The sequence below is a fragment of the Prinia subflava genome, chromosome 7 (assembly GCF_021018805.1).
Source record: "Prinia subflava isolate CZ2003 ecotype Zambia chromosome 7, Cam_Psub_1.2, whole genome shotgun sequence".
Lineage (NCBI taxonomy): Eukaryota > Metazoa > Chordata > Aves > Passeriformes > Cisticolidae > Prinia > Prinia subflava.
This window is the reverse complement of record NC_086253.1, coordinates 33,904,041-33,928,498: the sequence shown is the minus strand read 5'-3', so window position 1 is coordinate 33,928,498 and position 24,458 is coordinate 33,904,041. Positions and strand designations below refer to the sequence as shown.

At 39.4% G+C, this 24,458-nt stretch overlaps 1 protein-coding gene and 1 long non-coding RNA gene across 5 annotated transcripts in view; one reads left to right on the top strand and one right to left on the bottom strand.

The window, feature by feature from the left end:
• Positions 1-1,138: 1,138 nt before the first annotated feature.
• Positions 1,139-7,620, bottom strand: LOC134552945 (uncharacterized). 2 transcript variants are annotated; one of them, XR_010080980.1, is made up of 5 exons: positions 7,485-7,620; positions 6,284-6,460; positions 4,100-5,629; positions 2,871-2,935; positions 1,140-1,494 (listed from the first exon to the last, which is right to left on the bottom strand). It is a non-coding gene; the product is annotated as an uncharacterized LOC134552945 (long non-coding RNA). The 2 variants fall into 2 exon arrangements; XR_010080979.1 differs by having other exon boundaries at positions 1,139-1,494; positions 4,100-6,460.
• The window catches only part of WWC2 (WW and C2 domain containing 2), a 95,111-nt gene continuing 77,860 nt past the window's right edge, over positions 7,208-24,458 (top strand). For 2 of the 3 annotated variants that reach the window (XM_063402162.1, XM_063402160.1), the window contains exon 1: positions 7,208-7,581. In XM_063402162.1, coding sequence (XP_063258232.1) covers positions 7,448-7,581 — 134 coding nt within the window. In that variant the 5' untranslated portion in view covers positions 7,208-7,447. The remainder of the gene's footprint in view (positions 7,582-24,458) is intronic. The other variant, XM_063402161.1, reaches the window with a different exon arrangement.

Genomic DNA, 24,458 nt, shown 5'->3' with positions numbered 1-24,458 from the left:
AAGGCAAAGTACTACTGATTCCAAACATCCAGTAGCTTGCTTACCAGGCACCTCTGGCCTACAGTTCAAGAAGCCAGTTTGCATTTCAGCAGTTTCTTTGGTTTGGTATTTTCGCTTTATAAGGCAACCTTTTCTACCCTTTAAAGATGTGAAGAAATGAGCAAATGGGAATCTCATGAGGTTGAGCAAAAAAAAAAAAGCAAGGTCCTATACCTGAGGAGGAATAACCTCATGCACCAGTACACACTCCAGGCTAAGGTGATGCTTGGTGGTACAAGGTGATTGAGGAAGGTGATCCTTGTCCTCTGCCCGGCACTGGTCATGTCTGGCATGCTGGGTACAATTATGGGCTTCCCTGTGCAAGAGTCCAGCCAAGCACCACACAAGGATGATTAAGGGATGATCACACGAGTAAAGACTGAGTGAGCAGGACTCTTGGGCCTGGTGAAGAGAAGGCCCACTTTTATCGCATGAATGTACAGAAACGCCTGAAGGAAGGATGCAAAGATGGAGCCAGACTCTTTTCAGTGGTGCTCAGTGACAGGATCAGAGGCAATGGGCACAAACTGAGACAAGCAGTTTCCCTCTGAACATCACGAAACACCTTTTTCCTGGGGGGGTGACCAAGCAGTGGAGTAGGTTGACCTGAGAGGCTGAGAAATCTCCATCCTTGGAGAAACTAAAAAGAATGCCTGGACATGATCAGGGCAATTGTCTCTAGGTGGCCCTATGTAATCAGATTGAAAAGGATGACTTCTAGATGACACCATTCCAAACCTCCATCATCCCGTAATCCTGTGATTCCTTTGCTATAAGCATCAACTTTGGCTTTCACCTTTACAGAACAGCTGATTATCAGCAACAGCTCTGACATATCATATTCCAAGGATTAAGCATTACTTAATATTTAAATTTTGAACTTTGTCTAGATCCAAAATATTTTTTTAATTCTTGCTCAGTGTAATCTTTTTATGGTATTGGAAGCTGTTTCTTTATTTATGAACACACAAATACTAACTACAAATTATGCTTTTATGTTTCTCCACGAAGAAATTCCAAGGAGAGAGCTGCTGAAATATTGCCATGTGTCTTATATGTGGACACAAGGATTTCATAACACGTGCTTGACCATATACCATATGTGGAGTGCTCCATTTTACCAGGGAATAAGATACCAAATAAAGGAATTTCTGTATGAATTCTGTTTTCTTTGTGATAACAAAGCTTATCCCAAGCATTTCTGAGACCACATATTGAAATAATAAAATTGACACAATTCAGTTTAATAGATTCAGTTCGGGAGCGGAAAGCACTCAACATTTTAATACCCATCCTATTTCATATAGGTATTTTTTACTCCATCGTGTCACTTAACACGATTCTTTTTTTGATGTTCACCAAAATGTGGACATAACAATATCATGCTGTGTTCTTCAAATTGTTTCAATCCTCAAAAAAGCGCCAACATTGGAATTCTGGGTTTGGATAACCAGCCTAGTATGAAAATTGCATGGAATGATTCATACAATTCAGCAATATCTCTAGCAGTCTAGAATTGCTAAATCATGGTATTGATGGATCAGTTCCATTTTTGCTATAGATTTGCACAGATTGATTTTATTTTTGCAGCATGTTTTTTAGGCTCGGCAATAAGATAGGATTGAGGTTCCTTTGCTGTTGGCTAGGCCAGACATCAAAATGCTTTGGATTCATGCAAAGAAACTGTCTTTTTAAAGGGAGAAGAAGAGATGAATTGTGGGTAAAGGGGAAAAGAAGCACTTTTTAAATATTATAGTTTGGCAAGTCCATACTCTTTTGCATTTGAAAGACAATTTTTTATTTGTTAGAAGAAAGGTTCCCTAAGCCTCTCCATCAGTCACAGAATCACTTTTTCTTTTGTAATACAGGTGTGAAATACTCTGTTAGTCTAGTCTACTTCATTCACTGAACAGTGTTCCTGAAAGTACAAGGCTAATATAGAGAAGAAAAGGACTTCAGGATGCAGATTTCAGAAGAAACATGACTTTTCATGTTTCATCTGTTTCCTTATCCCTTAGATAAAACACATCAAACATACACTAAAGGCTTTCTTCTGGCTGAGGTGGGAACACTTAGCTCCTTGCAACAGTAGAGACAGACTGTTAAAAGCATTAGCTCTGTAAACCTGCGAACTTGAATACTAGTTCATAAAACACCTTAAATACTTCAAGAAATTAACTGCTGTTCACTGCCAAAGGAGCTGTTATTGAGAAATTCTTCCATTCTTCCCTTCATGCCAAAGAGCAGCAACCCTCTATTGCTAGCCAGCTTCTTTCTTACATTTGGCCAAAAGAGAAGAGCAGGCTCTTGGGAACCTTCTTGGCTAACCAGACATGCTTTGTGGTTTTCCAAAACCATCAGGCAGCAGCGAATAGACAGTGTAATTCCACAGATATGATTAAACATAGGAAATTGAAATGTGTGTACAAGTATAAGAAACACACAAAAGATAAAGTGAGACTGTTACTATGGGAGATTTAATACCAGGATTGCATCAACAATTTTTTGGGTAATATGTGTCAGACACTAATTTGGACCTCACCAGTCCTAGGACTTTTGGAACAACCAAAATTCTCCATCTTATTTTTTCTTTGTCCACAGAAATTTCAGCAGCATGAATCACACTTAACAGAACTGAATGCCAAGTCAGTTTAATGAGTGGCTTGGGGTGAGTTTGAGATGATTTTACCATGAAAATGTTGCTCACATTTCCATAGCTAACTTTGAGGCAAAGCTCATATTAAACTAAAAAGCGCATTCTAAACTTTTCATTTTCTACTCTAAACTTTTAATCAGACTAACACTAATTTAAAATCATTCTCTGTGCTTACTTTCAGATTCATAGTATGTCTTGACTCAAAACATGTAATTGCTCCGTACTTTCTCCTACGTAGGCCTGAAAGCAGAAAAAAAAAAAAAGGTCAAAATTCTGGAAAAAAATAAAGCTAGTATAAATTAATTTGAAGCAGAACCTGGTATAGACTTTTTTTAATGATACTCTGGGAAATCTTTGTAGAACTGTTTAAGCAGCAAGCTGTTCAATTGGATGTAAGTGGAGAGAGCATGCCTTGGAATAACAAGAAAAGCTGGATGAGCATGAACAGTATCTGGCTCCATCGATTCTGCAGAGCTTCATCATAAATTCAACCAGAAACAGTATTATTCAAAGATCTTTTGTTCTCAGATGTATACATGCATCAGAAGCTGGTAACAGCAAAAGCAGCACTCCTTTCCTCCCTCATAAATGCACACAGTTTTTCTTTGCAGGACTTTTAAAACACTTTTTAAAACTAAAAATCTCACTGCATATGGAAGAATTTTTCGGTGTGCGCTTTTTTCTTTGAAAACATAGCTGTCAGATAAAATTCACTGTTGTTAAATAAACAAATATTAATAATGCTGAAAATACAGATTACTTTTTAGGGTTCTACAGTAGCTACATGGGACAGAAGTCAAACTCATTGTACATATTTGGTGGTTTAAGTGCTCAAAAAATCCCCAATGTAACCAATACATATTTTCAAATATTATTGTCAGACACTTCTAGAAATTAATTCTGTTACCATACTTCATAATTCATTCTGTACTCAAATTCTGTGTGCAAGCAGTGAAAGCTGAACTATGGAAATTTTCTGGGAGACTGCTGCAGCTCCATTTTCAGGGAGACTGCTTCAGAGCCTTTTGTGGTACAAGTTGGAGCTGTAACAGCTGTACACTTCATCAGGGATGACACTGCAGCGGATCACCAAATTAAGGGAGTCTTCTGTTAGGGAAAGACAAAGTACAAACCCAGGTTTTTTGATCACAGTCAGCTCCAGGAACAGACTTATTATGAAAGAAAAAGCAAGCAGAGATTATCAGGAGGTTAACTACATTAGCAAAGACTGGGTATGTTTCTTGTTATTATACAAGTATAGGCCTTTGAAGACCTCCTTTCTGGATACAGCCATTTCCATATTTGGGTTCTGAATTTGCACATAGACATTTTTTTTCTAGCTGACACAACATAGTTATGATTCTAATTCCCTTTAGCTCAATTCTTTAACTATGCACTACTTACCATGGGAATTTCTTCAGGCCAATTAATCATACATATGCAAAGCAAAAGATAGGAATGATTAGCTTCTTTGCATTGGTTACCTCTTGTTATTTATCATACTTTCTGATAGATACTTAAATCATGCCTTAGCTACATTGTCCCATGCTTTTGGACACCTCCTTCATATGAACCCTTCTGTGTTTGAATAAAACATGCTTACATCTTCTGAACTATGCTGTCTTATGCGATTAAGCCAAACAATCTGTGGTATGCTGTCAGCTGACAATGTCAGCACAACATGCTAGGCAGGTTATCAGTTGAAATGCAGGAGGTATACTGGAAAAAATACCTTCAAAAAGACATGTTCTCGCTGGCAATATTAAAAGTGTATTTACACAAATAACACATACTTTTTGCCCATCTGACTTCAAATATTGTCATGTAGTCCTAAACTAGCATTCTGGACTGTAGACTCTAACCATGGATGAAAACACAACAAAGTACTCAAACAATGGAAAATAAAGGGAGGAAGGGGAGAGCCTAACACCATGCAGCAGTTTATACTTCAGTGTAAGCACATCTCTGTATAGACACACAAGTATATATATAAAAATTAGACAATTATGCAAAGACTTCAGTCTATTTATTTCCAAAATTTAAGAACTACCATTTCCATTTATTCATGCAAATTAAAATATTGGTGTCTTCTGATGAGAATTATTACATTGGTAAATATGGTTATACCTCAGATCCACATCCATGTGGATCTCATCTGACCAGTAATCAAAGATGTGGGTCTGGTTGCCTTGGTGGTGACAGAGAATAGGAACTGAGTGTTCCCTTAGCTGCCATGACTACCTTCAGAGGAAGCATTGACACAAATTCCAGTTTTGTCTTGGTATTCCAGGTTTTCTAATTTTATTCTTTCTTTTGTGTGAATTATTTAGGGACTAGGAGTACAGGACTGCTGCTGTATAACAGGCCTACTTTTTCAAGATGAAAAAGGCTGTATTGTTATAAAAGCTCCTGGTTAATGCCAAAGATAAGTAACTGGCATGTAGTTTCAGAAAAAAAAAGTGTATCCTCTATAGATTTTGATCAAGTTACATAACAAAATGTTTTATTGATAATACAAACTGAACTTTAATATGGAAAAGGAAATTCAGTTTATCCTGTCCTACAACTGCCACATGTAATTTCTCACTGTAGGGCAACAACTATAGACAAATTATAAAACTGATTAGAATGTTTAAAAGGACACAAACTAACTGCTTAGTAAAAGTGGGGATTTTTTGTACTGATGGACGAGAAAACTGGCTGTTACAAACCAATCCAATCATTGAAACAATATTCTCAATGAAAATAAATGCATCTGTCTCTTTAAAAGGCAATGATCCTGCTGCATTCCCTAAGTGGCTCAACTCTTATGGATACCTAGAAGTTAGGACAGCTCAGTTTTTCTCCACTGTTAACTACCAGGACCTTACTTCATGGATGTAGTTTCACCACACATTACCTTAATACAACAGATGCCAACATCTTCAAGAGAGCCTGGAGGAGGGAGGCATATGGGTCATTTGGAAACAAGGTTGCAGAATAAAATAAGTAGAATGACTAAAAAGAATACAGATCTTATCTGTATCAGACTGGCAATTAGCTAAATTAAAATAGTATCTTGCTGGTACATTTTTCTGTTTAGGAGCACCCCAACAATAGGACTTAGATAGCTGTAAATTAGTTACATCAATGCTTGTCAGATATGTGGCCTCTGAAGTGGAACCCAAAAACTTGTTATACACAGAACAAATCCAGTACTTAATAAGTATAAATTGCCCCAGAAGAATAATTTATAGAGCTGAATACTAGAAAGCTATAATGGAGAAGATAAACAGACATTTAAAAAACCCAAAAACCAAGCAAAACAAAATGAACAAAAACAAAGAAAAACCCAAAACAAACAACAAAAAACCCCCAAACAACAACCAGCTGTGGTTTCAAGGCTTCCTCTTCCAGGAAAATCTTGTTACTTAAAGCCAGTAACTTTAAATGAAAAGAAATAAAACATTCTAGGAAACAGGGACTTGAGTTACCTAGGGGTCCTAGCTGCTAAACTAAAGAGTCATATTCCCCTATTGATGCTCTACTTCTGGTGCCAGATCTTGGGAATCAGATACACATGCAAATTAATAGAGCTCATTAAGTTACCTTCTATCAGCTGAACCATGGTAACCAGCCTGGGGTACTCTTCTCCTATGGCAAATGAGAGATCAACACTCAGTAACTCACACCTGGTGTCTGTACTTAATGCGACTTAGCTGCTTGCTTTTCAGGCCACAGCAGTCCAGGGCACCCACGGCGTGCACGTACTCTTCACTGGAGGTTCTGTTAAAAAAACCGCAAACCAACAAACACACAAAAACAAAACTAAAGACGCTAAGTTTAGGTACTTCCATGGTTAAAGAGGGGTTCCCATTTGTATTTAAATTTTGAACTCAAGTATCTTAAATATCAAGGTCCTTCTTAAGGACCTTACAGAACTTTAGCGAGAGTTCACAAGGATGTGAAGGGAGGTTAGGGGGACCTGAACGGCTGGGAGAGGGAACTCAACACCGCCCCGACTCAGGGCACGGAGGCAGTGGCAAAGCTGCCTTTTCCCGGGGCGCGCTCCCCACGCTGCCAGGGCCACGACATGCCCCGCGACAGGGTCTCCTGCGCCACCCGATGCAGGGCCGCGGCAAGTTCGCAGACAAAGAACGGGGCGCGCCGGTGTCCCTCACGCCGGGCCGCTGCTGTGTCCCGCGGGCGGCGGTGACCGCGGACTCCCGGCCCCGCCTGGCTGCGGGGAGGCGGCCGGAGCGCCCGTCCCCCGCGGGGGTTGTCTGCTGCCCCCGCGCCAGCCGAGCCCCCGGGCAAAGCTCGATGGAAGCAGGCGGGCCCCTCCCGCAGCCCTTCTCCCGCTCCTGCCCGCCGTCCTGTCCCGCCGGGCGCTTCCGTGCCGGGGCCTGCCCGGCCCAGCCCGGCGGGCAGCGCGGCCAGGGTTAACCCTGAGGAATGCGGCGGGAGGAATGTGCATGCAGATGAGATGGATGCTAATCTCATGCTAATGAGCGGCGGCCGCGGCCGCCCGGGGCTCAGCCGGGCTCCCCGCGCCCAGACGGCAGCTGGGCTCCGCCGGCAGCCCTGACCCGCGGCCGCGGCGCGGGCGAGGCGGCAGCCCGGGCATGGTGGACTGAGCCCTGGCCGCGGCAGTGGGCTTCCCTGGGCTCCCGCGAGCCCCCGCTCCCGGCCCTTCCCGGCTCGGGTCGGGGCTTTTCCCGCTTCCCGTCTTTCTTTCTGTCCCTATGGAGCAACTACCCCCGCCGCCCGACCATGCCTAGGAAAGCGGGGAATGGACAGCTTCCCTTACCCGATGGCTGGGAGGAGGCGAGGGATTACGACGGCAAAGTCTTCTACATCGACCACAACACCAAGCAGACCAGCTGGATCGACCCCCGGGACAGGTGGTGCGCGGGCAGGGAGGCGGCGAGGCCCGGGCGGGCGGTGGGCTCGGAGCGGAGGGGCGGACGGGGGCGCGCCGGAGGCTCCCTGTACGGGACGGGACCGGGGGCAGCTCCCGGGCACACCGTGCCCTCCTTCCCACAGGCACGGGTACAGACTTGTTTCTGTGGCGTGAGTTGGTGTTGGGGCGGGGAGGGAGGGAGAAGCCCCGGAGCGGCCGGGGTTTGCTGGCATTTGGGGAGTTCCCGACAGGTACCAAAGTTTGCGAGTCCCTCCCAAACCGGAGGCGCTGGCTCCTCGCCCTCCCTCTGCCCCGGGCGCTGCGGAGCGGGGCCGCTCCCCGCTCCTGGCTGGCGGAGCATCCCGGGCCCCGGCCCTGCCGTGTGCCCCGCTGCCCCGGCCGCCCGGAGCCGTGTGCGGGGCTGCCGGGCAGGAGCCGGGGCTGCCGGAGGCCTCGTGTGCTCGCTAGGCCTCAGCGAGCCCAAATCCGCTCAGCCCCCGCCAGCCGGGGCCCGGCGTGTTTGCTGCCCGTCCCGGGCCGAGCTCTGTGAACTCCTGTGGAAGTGCTTCAGCGAGGGAAGCGCAGGCTGCTCGTCCCGAAGTCACCGCGGCAGCTCTGCCGGCTGGACACGGCCGCTGGCTCCGTGCGTCGGCTTCGATGACTGTTTAATAGCTGAATCACAGGCGCACAACATACCCAGTGCAAAACGGGTCTTTTGTCCGAAGTGGTGCAGAAAAGTAGTTAAAACCTAAAACTTCGTGCATATAGTGAAATACGATGTTGCAATTGAAAACAGTGCTGTCTTATCATATATATAAAAAAACCCTTTTAAAAGACATTATAAATTTATGAAACAAGCAGCACTGAATTATAAATGAAGGCCTAGGTTTATATTTCTCAGGTGAACTTGGAAGAGGTGGTTGTGACGAAGCTCGCTGGCTGCGAGTTGCAGAGGGAAGTTTTGACTGGTATCGTGTGCTATGTAAGGCCTAGTGCTCAGTCTCACTTGCTATAACAGCAAATTCCAGTAGCGGCAAACTTCGTGCTTAAGTTCCTCTGTACTTCACAACATATTAATTACCTTGTAAATATTAGTGAGGTGATAAGGTATACAGGACAATGTTATTTATTACACCTGGCATTCTTGGGTGATTTTTTTTTTAAGCAGACAGTATAAAACTTCTTTCTTTACTGTCTCTAGAAATAGTGGATATAAAGTTTTGTTTGTTTTAGACCTTAAATATGTGTTTTCAAAACAGACTAGAACATAGAATAATTGAGGTAAAGCAAAATGTGATATGGAATGTACTTGTTATAATACTGCCTCAATGAGTATACTACTAATTTAATTTAATTTCATACATTCTGTATTCCTGAAAAGTTCAAGACTATTCATATTTGACAGCAAAATTTGAGTCTTCACTCTCACTAACAGAGAGAGTGTTAACAGTGTCTACATTGATATAACACTTGTGTATTTGACATTCTTTAGGGATAGGATAAATATTGTTTCATTAATACCTTATAGGTGAAAGGGAAACCAAGTCCTGAGACTTTACTTCCTTAGCTCTCATTACAGATTATAAAGACCTTTTTCAAACGAGTAGTGTTTGAAATAATTGTTAACCTGTGTCAGTCATGCAAAACAAACAAAAAGGGATTTTGCCCTAGGTACTTAAGAGAATCCATGCTTTAGTGTACGTGGCTCAGCTGTCAAGCTGAATTGCCTGCACAGAAGAGAGATTGACAAGCCTATTTGATGTGCAACTTACAGTGTGTGTTTTTATAATATCTCTATTTGCAGTCTGTATTTATGTTTGTGGCCTGTTTTGGAAAAACTAGTAATAAATTCATGAAAGTCGTGTCATGATTTTGCTTTAGATTCAGTTTTATCTTCCATTTATTTCAAGAATGTACATTTGGAAACCATACAGGACATTATTTGAGCTTACTGTCAGAAAAGTTGAAAAGTAATGTTCCAAGTTTGTCAATACAATAAAATCATCAGGATTAATGCTGTTTCTAAAACTTATATTAAATTCTCAAAATGACGGTAATGGAGTCTAAAGAATGACTGAAAACATGTTGCCTTGTCTGGTGATACTTTAGGAGGTTTTTCCCCCCAGCTATTTTCTCTCATAGAGATCATAAAGTTTTCATGATGTACCTGTGAAATATTATAGTACATAGGCTTTTAAAATGTTTCATTGGTAAAGCAAGTGTAAAATACATAAGTTTTTACTGACAACATTCCTTCTGCTGTTGTTACACAACATTCCCTGGATGATTACATAGAAAAGTTATGCTTGATGTTCTAAAATATTTTTTATCCTCTTTGATTTCAGAAGATACTGAAGACCAGTGCTGTGAGACATTAGCCATATGTTTGTAAATTGCCAGGTGTATTTGAGCACTGTTAGGAACGTCTTTGTTACTGGTTTAAAATATTCACATCTAGAAATAAGAGGGCAGTTGAAAAATGCCATATTTGAAAGATTCTTGGAAAGTTGTGTATGTGGTTGTTGTGTTTTTTAAATCTTTTTTCTCATGTTCTTCTCTAGAACATGTATTTGTTACTGCTTAGGTGGTGCAGGTCTGTTAATACAATGTATATGTATAGCCATGGAAAAAAACATCAGCTTCAAGCTTGGGACTCAGTTTTCAGCTTTGCCCACTTTATGTATCTGAATAATCCCACTGATGTTAGAGAACCTCACACTTTCAAGGCCAACAGTGACTTGTGTTTTAGGAGCATTTTGGAAGCTCAGGAGTTTTTAGTGTTTTGCACTGTTCCCCAGTGATTTTTCTCTCCAGACACTTACTGTTCTGTGTTGATTTGTTTTGAAGGCTGGTGGCCCAAAATAGAGGGCACTTTAATATCTATAATTCAGATCGGCAGAGAGACATAAAGGCAAGAACGTGAGAGTTGTAGCAACATTTTCACTTACTAAATATATAGATGTGATTTCTTTGTTCATGACTCCCTCAAGCTACAGCAAGCTGAGAACTTGCTGGCCATGACAGTTCTTCTGGAACTGGCTTATTGTAAGCAGGGAAATAGCCCAAAGTATCAATTTTATCCTACTACTATTTGATGAAAATATTAAAAGACAACTGTGGACTGAAGAAGATGAAGCAGATGAAAAGGGGAGAAAGGGTTAGAGGAATGCCTACTTTTTTTGATGTTCCCTTGAAACTCTTTCAAGTTCTTGGAATACTAAGTTATTGTAAAGTATAGCTTTGGGTTTTTTTCTGATAATTAGTAGGGATTTAGGGTGGAACAGGAATTTGAAAAGGAAATTTTTTCTTTTTTTCCATCATTCCACACATTTTAATAGGCCTCTTGTTGGTTACATTGCTTAGTGGAACCAACAGAGTAATGCACCAAGGAGGAGTGAAATGGGAGATAGGAATCTCAGTAACCTGAATTTTTCAGCAGTTGGATGATGCTTGGTTTTCTTACCATGAATTCAGGGCTTTTCGTATCTTCGTTTCTACATAATAAATAGTCCAATGCACACTGCTGATCACCATTGACTCAAAACAGATGGTTCTTTAATAGCTTGCCTAAAACGAGTTCTGCATCACAAATTCTGAAACTACAAGTGATCTTCATTTAAATCTTTATCTGTACTCCTGTCCCAATCCTGTCAGTGGTAAGGAATGAGATGCTATGAGAACAAAACTATCCTTTCTGTTCTCACTTCGCTTTCCACTGAGGACTAAAATATTTTAAAAATATATTTGTACATTTGAAATAGTTTATAGTATACTTCTGCTAAAATGTTTTGAGAGTACTTGCTAACTGTATAATTAAGAAAGTACTTGAGAAGCGTTGGATGTGCAGAAAACCAGAGAACATTACAAGTTAAAAGATTGTGAAAGAGTTTGCTTTGTGAATAGGGAATGCAGTTTCCTTTGCAGTTTTCATCTTTTGGGGAGGTGAAAACACTGCAATTTTTAGCATGGGATGCTTGTGCTGTATTTGTCTGAATTAGAAAATTTACTAGGGTTTAGCAATAAATGTAATTTGCTCTTTTTTCATAGAAAAGAAGGGCAGTTTTTTCTGTACCTTCTCACTGGAACTTTCTTTCTCTTGTCTTGTGAACAGCAGGGACTGTGACGACTGAAGATACTGAAGCTGAAGTTTTTAAGCAGGGAGACTTTCGTCCTGTCTCTTTCCTGGACTTTGCTGTAGCTCAGAGGTGCACGGTAGAAGACTTTCAGTCACAGCAGAATTAGAAGTCATATAACACATTGGACTCATTAAAGGTAGCAAATAAGAGGCAAGCAAAAATGAAATAACATGGTGAGAGGCATCATCAGAGACTCAAAAATATATTTGGATTGATTATTTCATGCATGTGAGAACGCTGTGCTGCTACAGATGAATAAAATAGTACATCTTAGCTATTACAGTTTGAAAGGAATTGATGTTAATTCTAAGTGCTAATGTCAATACTCATCATTTACCACTATGGCAACTACCTGATGAAGGCCTTTCTTTGGGCTGCTGCTTGCTAAGAATGAACTTAATGGCAAACCATCAGTGGTTTCTCACATCATTTGTCATTCCCTTTCTGTCTTCCCTCCCCTTGTTTGCTGGTAACTGAGGAAGGAGTGAGGCTTTTATAGTTTTCATGGTGTGGAGCTGCTAAATGATTGTTTCAACAGATTTTGTGACATTTGAGTCTTAATAAGCAATGGTCAACTTGCTCTTTTGAAAAACTAGTAGAGAATCTTTTGATGGCACTCCAAGGTGTACAGCTTGCAATAATCCTGTAGTGAGATAGGGCAACAATTTTTCCCCCAGATATCTTTTTCTTTCCTGTTTCATCCTGTAGTATCATTTGATGGTTTTTATCCCTGTTCCACCTAATTTATTCCTGCCTCCTTGTCTGCTTAGGAATGTGCATGCTCCCCATGAAACTGTCTAATATCTCATTCTGATTTCAGTGACAGGTTGAGGACTGCTTTTACTTAATTGATCTATATTCAAAATAAAACCCATGATGCAAGTACTGAACATGCAATGAGAGACTAGCTGTGTCTGAAGTTCTGACATCTTCATTTGTTTATCCAGTGTGAAGTAGAATTCTAATATTGCCGTGCTACCATAGCTGTGATAGCATCAGACAGTGTTAAAATACAGAGTGATTGCGTATGTGAGTTCCTTAACCAGTCTGTCATTTGCATGGGGCTGTGTTGCTGATTTTAGCCTTAGTGAAAATGGCTGTGGTAATTCTTTATTTCTCTGGGAATGATAGAGCTGCACTGCGTCTTTCATCTCAGAGCATGTGAAGTTAGCAAGTCAGGAAATGCTGTGGAGTATTTGCTTATGTGTGCAAAGTATGTACTGCTGGTCACAGTTCTTGGCTGTGGTATGTGGAGTGGGACAAGGCTGTAAGCTGTGATTTATCCAGATCTGTGTCTGTAGTACTTGCCTATTAGAACTGTTTTGATTAAAACCTCTCTTGACTTACAAAATAGTGTTACACTAGTTGTCATGCACGATGTAAGACTTAATGAGAAGTTGTACACGTGAAGGTAAATAGGGAGAGTCAGTATATGAAATACATAAATATGAAAAATTATTTATAACTTACAGATTGCATCACGAGTTCTTGATTTTTTTTCCAGTCAAAAAACAGTATTCAAATGTTTGGTTAAAATTCTGTGCTTTGAACATGATAGTAAGGTTATTCTAATAAGAGGATTTCTCTACTTCCACTTAGTAATGTTTGTAACATTAAGAGACAAGTTGAATTTTGTGAAAAGGATTTGTTTTGGTTTCTTGATACCTTCTTTTTAGCCTAAACAAGGGTTATAGGTATCTGTGATTTAACAATTTATACATCACACAGGTGACTGAAAACTGGACTAGTACTCCTGGAAGTAATGGAAAAGATTGAAAATGGACAAACAAATATTTACGTACAATAATATTTCCGTAGTGATACACTTCCAGAAAGGCACGAATAGAAATGTGCTAAGATTCCACAACTGTTATGCTGTGGTGTTTACGTTCTTATGAATTTAAGCAATCTGGAAGGGAAATAATAGAAAAATATTCCAGGAGGATAATGCAGCCCTTTGAGTCCAGACTGGCATGGTTCTGCTTACATGTCCTCCTTCTGCCACCAAAACTGAGCCCAGGAGGTGATTTGGCTAAAATGAACCCCATTGTTTTTAGGGTTGTTTTCAGCAGAATCAGCGTGTTGTGTCGCTGACTGGATACTAATGCTAGTGTGAGCCAGGAGGCAACTCCAGAGCTGGCAGCAAAAGGGGAGAATGATGCTGTAGAAATCAAGGTGAAGATCCATCCTAGTTGCGATGGAGCTATTGCCTTAGATGTCCATTTCTGTTGTCGTGTGCCTCCATTGTTTTCTTGTGCATGTCTTTGTGTTCATCTTTGCTGGGTGAGCCAGTAGTAACTGTCACAGATGTCCTGATTCTAAATATGTTTTCTGTCACCAAGGAACCTTTATGATGTTGCAGAATTTTTTACTGACCTTTAATATGTTTGTTGCTGTGAAGTTTGTGTTGAAGAGAAATTTTGCCATTGCATGGTTGCAGAATTAGAAGCCGTTTTTGGGGAATGTGCTGCTGTTGGCAATATGCTTAAGGATAGCTAATTTCTAGTGTTTATGAAAGTAGATAAGAAATTCTTTGATGCATTTTGTTCCTAATTATTTATAAAATGTGTTTTGTGCTCCGGTGCAAAGTCTGTCACCAGAATGATGGTGTAATTCAAGATTTCTAATGTCTTATTGTGTTAAACAAACTGGAGCCGTTTGTCTTCATGCATTTGAGGTCATCATCATATGGACGGCTTGACTTGTCCTTCATTTGGAAGGAGAAGCTAGTGGCTGAAAACGGGAGTTATACAGTTGTTATGGTTTTCCTGTTGTGTTTCTTCAGTAATTTGAAGGGATTTGCTTTGTAGATGTAGAGTTTGGGTCTTTTAAATAGCACATATTGAGTATTGGTGAATACTATTGCTCTTCCCAGTGACTTTTTCTGTGCAAAACCATTAATGATGGTGAAGTCCTTACCTAATGAAGTCAATCTCTGACTCTTGTTTTTAAAAGAGCTTCTTGGGGGAGATGTTCCTTTCCCCCTTTGTTAAAGCATACTTTTTAAAAGCTAATTTGCTTTTGGAATTTTTTGTTGGTTAGGACTTGTGGGCTAGAGTCAGTCTGTCGGTTTACTCTGTCAACTGAAACAATCATTTCATTTCATCTTATAGAACAAGATCAGATGCTGTCCTTTCAACTTAGATACTGTTTGTACTTGAAGAAAGGCAACTTTATCTCATCAGCTCTGAAAACATATTGTATTCAAAGTAATTGTGTGGGTATGTAAAGGCACATTATCCTGGGACAAACTTGAACTTCTGTATACTCTTGCTGTGTGCAATACAATACTTCAAGTTGAACCTGCTTTGATATGTCTGCTAATTTTCTCAATTAATGAAATAGTACTTCAAACTTTATTTGAAAAATGAAAAGAACAACCTACTGGAATGCCTTCCATAATATGCTGATTGATCTGGTAATCATGCCTTCAGTGTCTAGAAATACCAGTGTTTTTTGACTTTTGGTACAGGGGGAAAGATCTAGGAGAATCTGTATTTTAACTAAACTCTGTAATGACACACTTTTTATATTAGCAACTTTCTCCTGTTCCTAATGAAGGAATAGTACTTTACACACCTATTGTTTCTTTTTCAAGTACTTTCAAGTGCTAAACTGTAGTCTTGTCCAGATAAGCTTATTAATTAACAGATTCTTACAAATCTGATTGGTAAAGAATTCTTACTCTGATTGAATGCCTGGTCCTTCACTTAAAAGAGCTTACCTCCCTCATAGTGCTAGGAATGTCTGTCTGGGAATGGGGCTGTTTTTAATCATATGGCAGATGAACTTTTGATAGTCTGCAAATTGTGTACAAGCATATCATGCCATGTGGCAGAAATATGCCCAGTGCATGATGAATGTCGCCTGCCTTTTAGTTAAGTGGCAGGCGTATGTCTGAGTAGCATCTTGTCAAGATGGGTTTGACCAAAGCACAGGTGTCCCCTGTCATATAGCTGCATGGCAGTGTTTTCATTGGGATCACACTGTGGAGGAACAATTCTGGTCTCTTCTGCCTGTCGCTCGCTAGGACACTTCTGGGCAGGGTATTTGCTATGTCGTTCTCTTAGTGCTTCGAAAAGAGGAAGTATGACCCACTTTGGCTAAAAACGTGGGCATTTTAACTTTACTCGCTGTCTGTGATGGACTGCAGAAAATTGTCAGGGAAAGACATTTATTTATTCTTGATGGAGAAACAATGGGATGGGTTTTTTCCTTTGTTTAGTACTGCTAATGGTTAAACTACAGTGTAGCCCAGAAATGTCTGTCTTGTGAGAGGCCATGATGATCTAATCTCCAAGGAGTACTCTTATTCACCTTCATTCTTAATGCACCTTTTCTTGATTATGCAAAAAAAAGTCTATGTAGATTTAAAGTTTTTGCCTCTTCACCAATGTTAACAAAATGTCTCTGCAAAAACTCCTAGTTCCTCTTCGAAGTAACCCTGTACAAACCAGTTAAAAACCAGTTTGTGTCAGAGATGCGTTTCAGATTCATGTGGTAGATTTTTGAGATGCTGTTATTAGCCAAATAACTGTACTTTTAAAATGCTGTTATTTGGCAAATGACTACAGTGATATCCTGTGGTCTGATTCATGTTCCTGAACCATTCTGACTGTAGCCTGATTCTTGCAGAGCCTGACCAAGGGGTTGCTGGTTTTGGCTTCTGTTCTGCAAAGTGTGTGGCAGAGACCAGTTGTCAGTGGAGAAAGATTTATAGTGCAGGAAGGCTAAAACAGCTGGGAGATGAACTAGAGAGGGAATATTTGGATGTTCTTAGTTTTGGGAAGGCAATGGGGAAAGAAGGACATGTAGTGATATCTAATGGACTTTGCTTCTATGAAATAGTCCGTGGTCACTACTGTTTATGAAGCTTCTTTGACTTTGATTTAGTCTTTGGTGGATTCATAAGAGATGCTAGTGATACCAGGTTTCCTTGTGAGCTAAGTGACATTTTTGTTTCATAGATTATCCACCACTCAAGTGTACTTCTGTTGTCAAATGTGTGTTGTTACTTGGGATGTAACAAATGTGTGTTGTTACTTGGGATTTAAATTTTAAGACATTTTGTCTGTTCTGGTTTGCATTGTGAATACCCAGCTTGAGGTATCTCTGTGTACATTGTTTCTTGGTAGAGCATGAAACAATCTACTTTTATTTTTTAATTATTTTTGAGGAGAGATGGCAAAAATACTCTTTCTGAGAAGCTCAGGAGACTTCAGAAGTTTAGCAGCTCAAATTTCATTTAAGTAGCATTTTCTCAGTAGAAATGTATCAACACATTACTTTTGTTCTTAATTTATTGTTAAAACTGACAGAAGTCAGGGTCTGCCTAAGGGGTCTCTATGAGACTTGATCATGGTTTTGTGTACTCTTAGGAATGTACTCCCATGTGTACCTAAGCCCATCTGTCCATCCAAATCTGATCCCCCTATTGCCAAGACCTATACAATGTATATTCAGTGTGGTCACATATTACAGAGAAGAAAAATCAGATTTTTTTCAGTTTGTTCTGTTAGTGCTGTCTTAACATGTCCTCATCTTGTACAGTAACTTGTAGTAAATTCTAAATTATGACCTTGAAAATGTTATTTGTGACGGTATTTTTTCTGAGGTTTATTTTAGTTACATTCCCAGTGTCGTAGGGTGACAACCAGTAAAGGAAAATTTTATTGTGTATGGGATCTGACCCAAATGGTGTTCTGGGCCTTTTGTTGCTTGAGACTTTCAGTGTGAAGTGCAAAGACTTGCACGTAGCCGCCCTTTATAGTTTGGATGGAATTGTACAGTGGACATGAATTCTAGTTTGGAATGCTATGGACTTCTCTCAGAAAGACTTACAAAATAAGTTATGGTATGAGGTTAAGACACAAAACTATCTAGTTTTACATTCCAGAATGAACAGTGACAAACTGACAAAACTGGCATTGGCATGTCCATAGGGTTGGAGTAAGATTAAGAAAACAGGATAGTCCTCAGATGACATGACTCTGAGGGTCTGACTTGAATTTCACCAATTTCAGCCTTCAGAAGTTACAGTGTTCCCTTTAATTTGTGGATAACTAATTAATTGGTTTGAAATGTAAACGTGTGGAGAAACCCCAGAAATTAATGTATATTTTTCTGTGCTTTGATGTCTTAATGTTGCTGGTCAGTAGGAGCTTTGTCAAAGTTTTCATATTTCCCACATTCTTTTGCAGTTTGCAGCTATGTTTTATGCAGAAGTGGCAGGCTGAGATGGTGCTTTAGTGGGCTACAGCATGAGGAAGGATCGTTTGGAATGGAAGTATAAAATATTTAAAATATATTTGGCTTAAGCATTGAGGAGTAAATGGGCCTGTATAAGAGAATGCAATCAAGGCAGCAATCTGACGAGGGATTGAGGCATGACCTCTTTCTGTCATGTTGTGAGTATTGCAATGTTTGAAATGAACTGCTAACACATTTACAGTCATTCTAATGAGTAGTAGAATGCTATGGATGTGAATAATCATCTGAAGCCTCTACAGAACGTTCCTGAAATAGTGTTTAAATGACTAGAGATATTATGGGATGCAGGAAAGTATACAGATACGATGAGCCTTTTAGTCAGGCTAGCCTGGTCAGTGGTTTACTACTGCAGCTAGTAAGGCTGACTATGCAGGATTATTTAGTACACTGTAAACAGATGTTCTGTTCAAGTTTCTGAACTCTGCATATCCTTTTTATGGGTTTTTTTTTTGGGGGGGTAGGGGTTTGTCTGTGTTATTGATAATCCCTAAGCTCTCATTTTATATCTACTCCTGGAGAGAAAGTTAGTGAACTGAAGTTTGAAGTTTGCTAAGCGGTTGTTCATTAAGCAGCTGTTAACTAAATTCACGATGCTATGGTCTAGAAGGTGAATGAATTGCTGATAATAGAAGAAATTACTATGTTCTTATGGATTTTGGTTTTTTGTTCTTGCTTGTGTTCTTGTGTGCTTATGTGGTTGTTGTTCTGACTTGCTTGCTAGCATGACTTATGATGATGTAAAATGAGCCACAGGCTTCTGTGCTGTAGCAGGTTGCTGATTTGCATTCAGGACCTGGCTGGTCTGTTGGCTCATACATGAAAGACATCAAAACTGTATTTTTCCAGGCAACATCTTGGCAAGGAAATGAACTTGGGGGACAAATGTAGAACAATTAGGGATTTTTAAAGCAAAACCCTTAGAACCTCCTAGATTTCATGTCTTTTTTTTTTTTTTTTTTTTTTTTTTTTCTTCTTTTTCTTTTTTTTTCTTTCCAGCCAGATTTTGCTGAAAAATTGTAATGTATCTTCTTTCTGGTCAAAGTTGTGGTGCCTAGTGTGGCTAGTATTTTAAAAAATATATGAAGAGTATTTTGAAAAAGAAACAGCAACAACAAAACAAACTCATAAAATGCCCTGAAGTAATGTTCCTATAATCAACACTTAATGATTAATCATTTAATCAATTTAATTTTTTTTTTTATTCTGAATTTGGCTGGTGTCCTAGTTAGTTAGGCAGCTTTATCCAGCTACCTGAAGTTCCTGAAATGCTTTCACTGCAGGTGTCTGATGTTGAGAGATGACAATATTTAAAGAACCCTTCTTGTGGCAGAATTTATTGAGGTAGTAGTTCATTGCTTATTAAGATAATAGGTTTCTAACAGATCTTTTGAGAATAAGCTCTCATAAATAGCTTGTAATGTTTTGTAATACTGTATTTGAAGTTTTTTTAAAATGGCAAGTATTAGTCCTTTGTCTGAACGCCTTCTTTTTACTTAGGTGTGGTAAGTACCCATCTGTTTAAGACCTGCAGAAATGTTTAAAGCTGATGTTGCACTGATGATGAACACAGTAACATTCAGATACCATGAAAGTTTCATGTGGCCATGATGGTGGTGATGTCCTGGTGGGTATTTTGATTACATAATAACTTAGTACTTAACTTTAAACATGAGATGATTGGATACTTGTAAAAACTTTTGGTGAGCAAGAAGCTTAAAGGGTCCTGACTTAAGAACTTGGTTACATCTAAGCAGAAGTATGAGCACATACCCCAGAAATCTAGTCCCATGGTCACCTGAACTGTAGTCCTGACCATAAGAGGTCATAGGTCTCTTTTGGACCAGCTGATCTAGGAATCAGCATTGAGAGGTGGGAGCAGTACTTCAGCAAGTGTCACCTCATTATAGTGTTCAGCAGCCCGGGAGGTTGGAAGCACTCAGAAACCACACTTTTCCCAGTTGAGATGTACCCAAAGAGCATTACCTCTGTTTCTCCTTGGAGTATCTCCTTTGGCTGTGAATCAGCCTGGCATCACTTGATGAAGGGAAAAAAGAATAATGGAATGGTATAATCTTTCAAAGTTCCCATTCCTATACTCTATGTGGTGTTTTGTCTTTTCAAGAATTTTTACACTGAAGTCATATAATTCTGAGCTAATCAAGGAGAATAAATAACTTCCTGCTGCTATGTACAAACTCATCAAGGTCCAAGTGAGACAACTTAGGGACATTTTTTTTCCTCTAGTCTTAAGACCTTTGGATCTGCTGTAGAAATATCCTAAGAATATACCCGGTAATAGAAATGCAATATTAAGTTGGAAGGCAGGAGAGTGGGCAAAGAGTCTATATGATGAGTAACAGTTTTTATTTGTTATTATTTTTCTTATATAAAAAGAAGCAAGCATAAAATTATACAAAATCCATGTTTACTAGTCTATGTCAGAGAAACACATTAGTGCATTGCTGTATTTCAATTCTACCTGTTTGCTTGAATATACATTTCATTTTCATGTGAAAGCCTTTATACATTTCTTTCAGACAAAAAAAATGGTTAATGGGACAGTATTTAGCTGCCACTTGTCAGTTTGGGTGGTCTGATGAATTTATGAAAGAGAGAACTGAGACCAGCTGAAGTTTTGAGTTTGTGAATAAAATTTTGTGCCAGTGAAGGCTGAAGGTATTTCTCTTTCCATGTGTTGCTTCTGTTTGACACCCCTCTTCAGTCATACTACAGATCTGTTTGTGCAAATTCGTTGTGCACCAGAGTTAGAAGGGTTTAAAACCAGCAAGAATAAAGATGAGAAAGGTCCCATTAAAGATCATAGACAACAAAAGCTTATAGTACTTCTTTATCAGTGAAAAGTCAATTTACCTTTTAAAATAAAAGTTATTATTATTTTGAAAAGTTTGATCACCTGAACACAATCCCTGCACATTGTGGAGAGTAAGGATAAATTAGATATAGAATGTGTACCACATGAGTACTGACTTGGGTCCTCCATACAAATGTTAAAGTAACAGCAGGCAACTGATGATTTTTTTTTTCAATAAAAACCACAGAAATAGAATTAATACTGTTCATTATATTGAAACTGATGAGCCAATATATAATCTGTATCCCAGAAGAGCTTTAAAAATTTTTGGAATTGCAATTATTTGCTGTATCAGAAAAAACATCAGCAGTGTAGCTTGGGATTTGTGGGCAAACACTAGAATAGGTTGCCCTGAATGCTTGTGGGCCTGACTCAGAGTACCCTGGTCTGGTTTCAGAATTGTCCTGCGTTGGGCAGTATGTTGGACCAGACAACCTCCAGATGTTCCTTCCCTTCATTTTTTACCAGGCATATGTGGGCAAATGCGGCTTTGTTAATATTAGATCATCTAATTAACTAGACACCATATTTTGGAAAAAGATATTAGTTTGGCAAGGTGAAGTGTTGATGTAAGCAAAGTATTTCTTACCCTACCCAACATGACGTCCTTAATCCCAAACACCTCTGCCTTTAAAGGACAAATTACATGATCAGGCAGTTGGGACAAGGAGACTAAAATGTGCTGTATTGGAATGGGAGTTATGAGGTGGTTGGAGGTTTTAAGTGCTGTTTAGCAGCGTAATGGAAGTCACTCAACCACTGTTCACTGTTCAGTAGTGTCTAAAAAGATTTAAAGCTTCAGTTTGCTGTAGCTATCAATTCTACAAGCAAAAATGTAGAAATTAAGTTTCTTTGTCACTTTAAAAACCAACTCTGATGTGTTTGATATCAGTGTAGATCTCTAACACCCTGGAGTTACTGTATACTTATAATAATTTGAATATTGGAATTTGGTGAGGAAAATATGTATTATATCTAATGATTGGCTTATTAAACATACCTCTGTGTGATTTGCAGCATAATGTTAAAGTTACTACTAAATACACTAGAAACATCTTGTTACATTTTTTTTTCTCCTTCCTTCAACTGTGACTTTGGAAGAGACAGCATTTTAAAGTTTGTTCCAGAAGGCACTTTGAGAGAGGGATGATTGAAAACAACTCTCCTCAATGGCACCTTGCTGTACTTCATAGATCATAACAGCTTTTATTCACCACTGTGATTGTTTTTTAAATTACTACCTGTGGATGAATACTTGACAGAATTGGTCTGCTGGCTACATATTTGCCTTGATTGAGGGCTATCTTGAAGTTGCCTTTAAATTACATGGGGTTCTTGATGATCCTAGCATTTTCTAATCTTTTTTGTACTACATGGTTTGTTTTATATCTTAAATTTTTGCAATTTTAGAAGGAATAGTAATTCCATCTTTAATTTATTTTTTTGTTTAAAAAAATGTCATTTCAAGCTAAGATGTACAGAATTGCTTCTTTAGCAAATGATAGTCACTACCTATTTTGCATCATTCTTTCAATGGAAGTAATAAATTATGTAACGAATACTTATTATACTAACAACAGCTGATGGACTGGAAACTGTTTAATTTATAGGAGATACATTTGTTATATGGATAGCTCCAAGTGATATCCATAACAGTGGTGTACAAAAGCAGAACTGCTTTCTTAGCTTATTGAAAATATCAATAAGACAGTAGCGTGCTGTATGGACATTTCATTGAATTATCACTAATAAGCCAGGCAAAAGAAAAAGGAAGAAATTAATGTCTGAAGACAAACTGACAGTTGAAGCTGGTTAAAATATTTAAATAAACATTCCTCTTTTTTTTTTTTTTTTTGCAGCAGTTAGAGTGTTAATATTTTTGTATTTGTATTCCATTCTTCTGTTTTGATGAAAAATTTGTGTCAGACTCTTTTGGGAGTGTAAAAACTGGGAATATTTTATTGTTTGTTAGCCAGTGTAGTGGTCAGGAATGTGAAAAAGTCAGATTACAATCCCTTTCCTTACTCGGAATGGCTTGGTGCTATTGAAAAGCTACCTTCCCTGAATGAATGAGATAGAAGAGATACATGAGCATCCCAGTTCTCCTTCCTGAGCTACCATAACCAAAGGTAACAGGAAAATCCAGTTTTCAGTTTTGAAAATGGATCTGTTTGAAAAACTTGAGGGGGGGAAAAGAGGACAAATAAATAAAAAAAAACCCCAATGCTGTCAAAATTGCTGTGGAATATAATCATTGTCCCGTAGATAGCATTGAGAGGTGTGCCTCTCACTGGAAACATTTAACCAATCAAGGACTGTCTGTGATCTATGTAAATTCCTCTCAGATTTTTATCAATCACAGTTCCCAGCTTCAGCTGCCACATCATGAGTGCCCTGTGTTCCTAGCATTTGATCTTTTCTCTTTACATTCAGAAAAAGTTTGAGGAAATCAGCAGAAGTGTGATGAAAAGAGTGGGCCTTAGCCTGAATGTTTCACTCCATCTGTGTGAATAGAATGGAATAAATAAAAGATAGGTAAGGGTGATAGCAGTGGGAGAATGAAACATTTTTCAATGCTCTGAAATCCACAATACCTTTTAGCTTGTTGGCAGCTTAACAGCACCACTAAGATTGGTAGTGACTGGCAGAAGGAGCATGATTTGCACTCTGTGGTTCTTGTCAGTTCTGCTGTTTGGGCCACAACAGCAAAACAGAAGGAAACAAAGACATAAAGGTCAGGGCTGGGGTGTTTAAGTCTTTGTATTGTCTTAGTGGAGAGTTTGCAGGCTACCAACATCTCCCCTAACCACAGGTGAGGGATTTCCCTGACCTCTGTCTACCTCATTCTGCACCTAGTGACTGCAAATCATGCTCTGCAAAAAATACTCTCACTTCGCTCTTCTGACAGACAGACTCGGCAGCCTTTCTGCCTAGTGTGTGTATCACAGGAGCAGCATGCCACATGAATCTTCCTGCCTGTGCCCCTCCTGTCCCTGCAGTTATCCATTCTGCAGCACGCTCTTGGTTACAACCATTTATAAAGGACTTTAGTTATAGCTTAAGCATAGGAAATGTCAGTACAGTAAAGGCCCTTTACACATCCATTAAGCTTCCTAGTCAGGTTTGTGAAAGGAAGAGATTTTGTCTTCCCAAAGGCAGTGAAAGAATCAAAAAATGCCATAGCCTGCTTTTCTCAGCTGGCACAGTGGATTGCCATGCTCCATCAGCCAGACTAATTCTTTGGCTGCCAGTGAGGGTCACCAAGCACTGCTGCTTCCTTGTATATCTCCCAGCACCTGGCTTTGGAGGGACAACAGGAAGAATAATCCAGGCATGGAAAATCAAGGAGATAAGGCTAGTTACTTTGCAAACTCTCTTTGTCTCTGTTGCACAAGGCCATGCATTTCTTCTGCAGATTCTTGTCCAAGAATATTGGTTTCATTATCAGAAGTTACATATGGTGATGTTCGGGTTTGGGTGAGCTTTTTTTGTATTTATTAGGATTTCAAATAAAAGATGCCTGCTGGTATGAACAGATTATTGAAACTAGCAATCATGCTGAGACAGAATGTCTTGTATGTGTAGATGCAGAAATGCTAATAA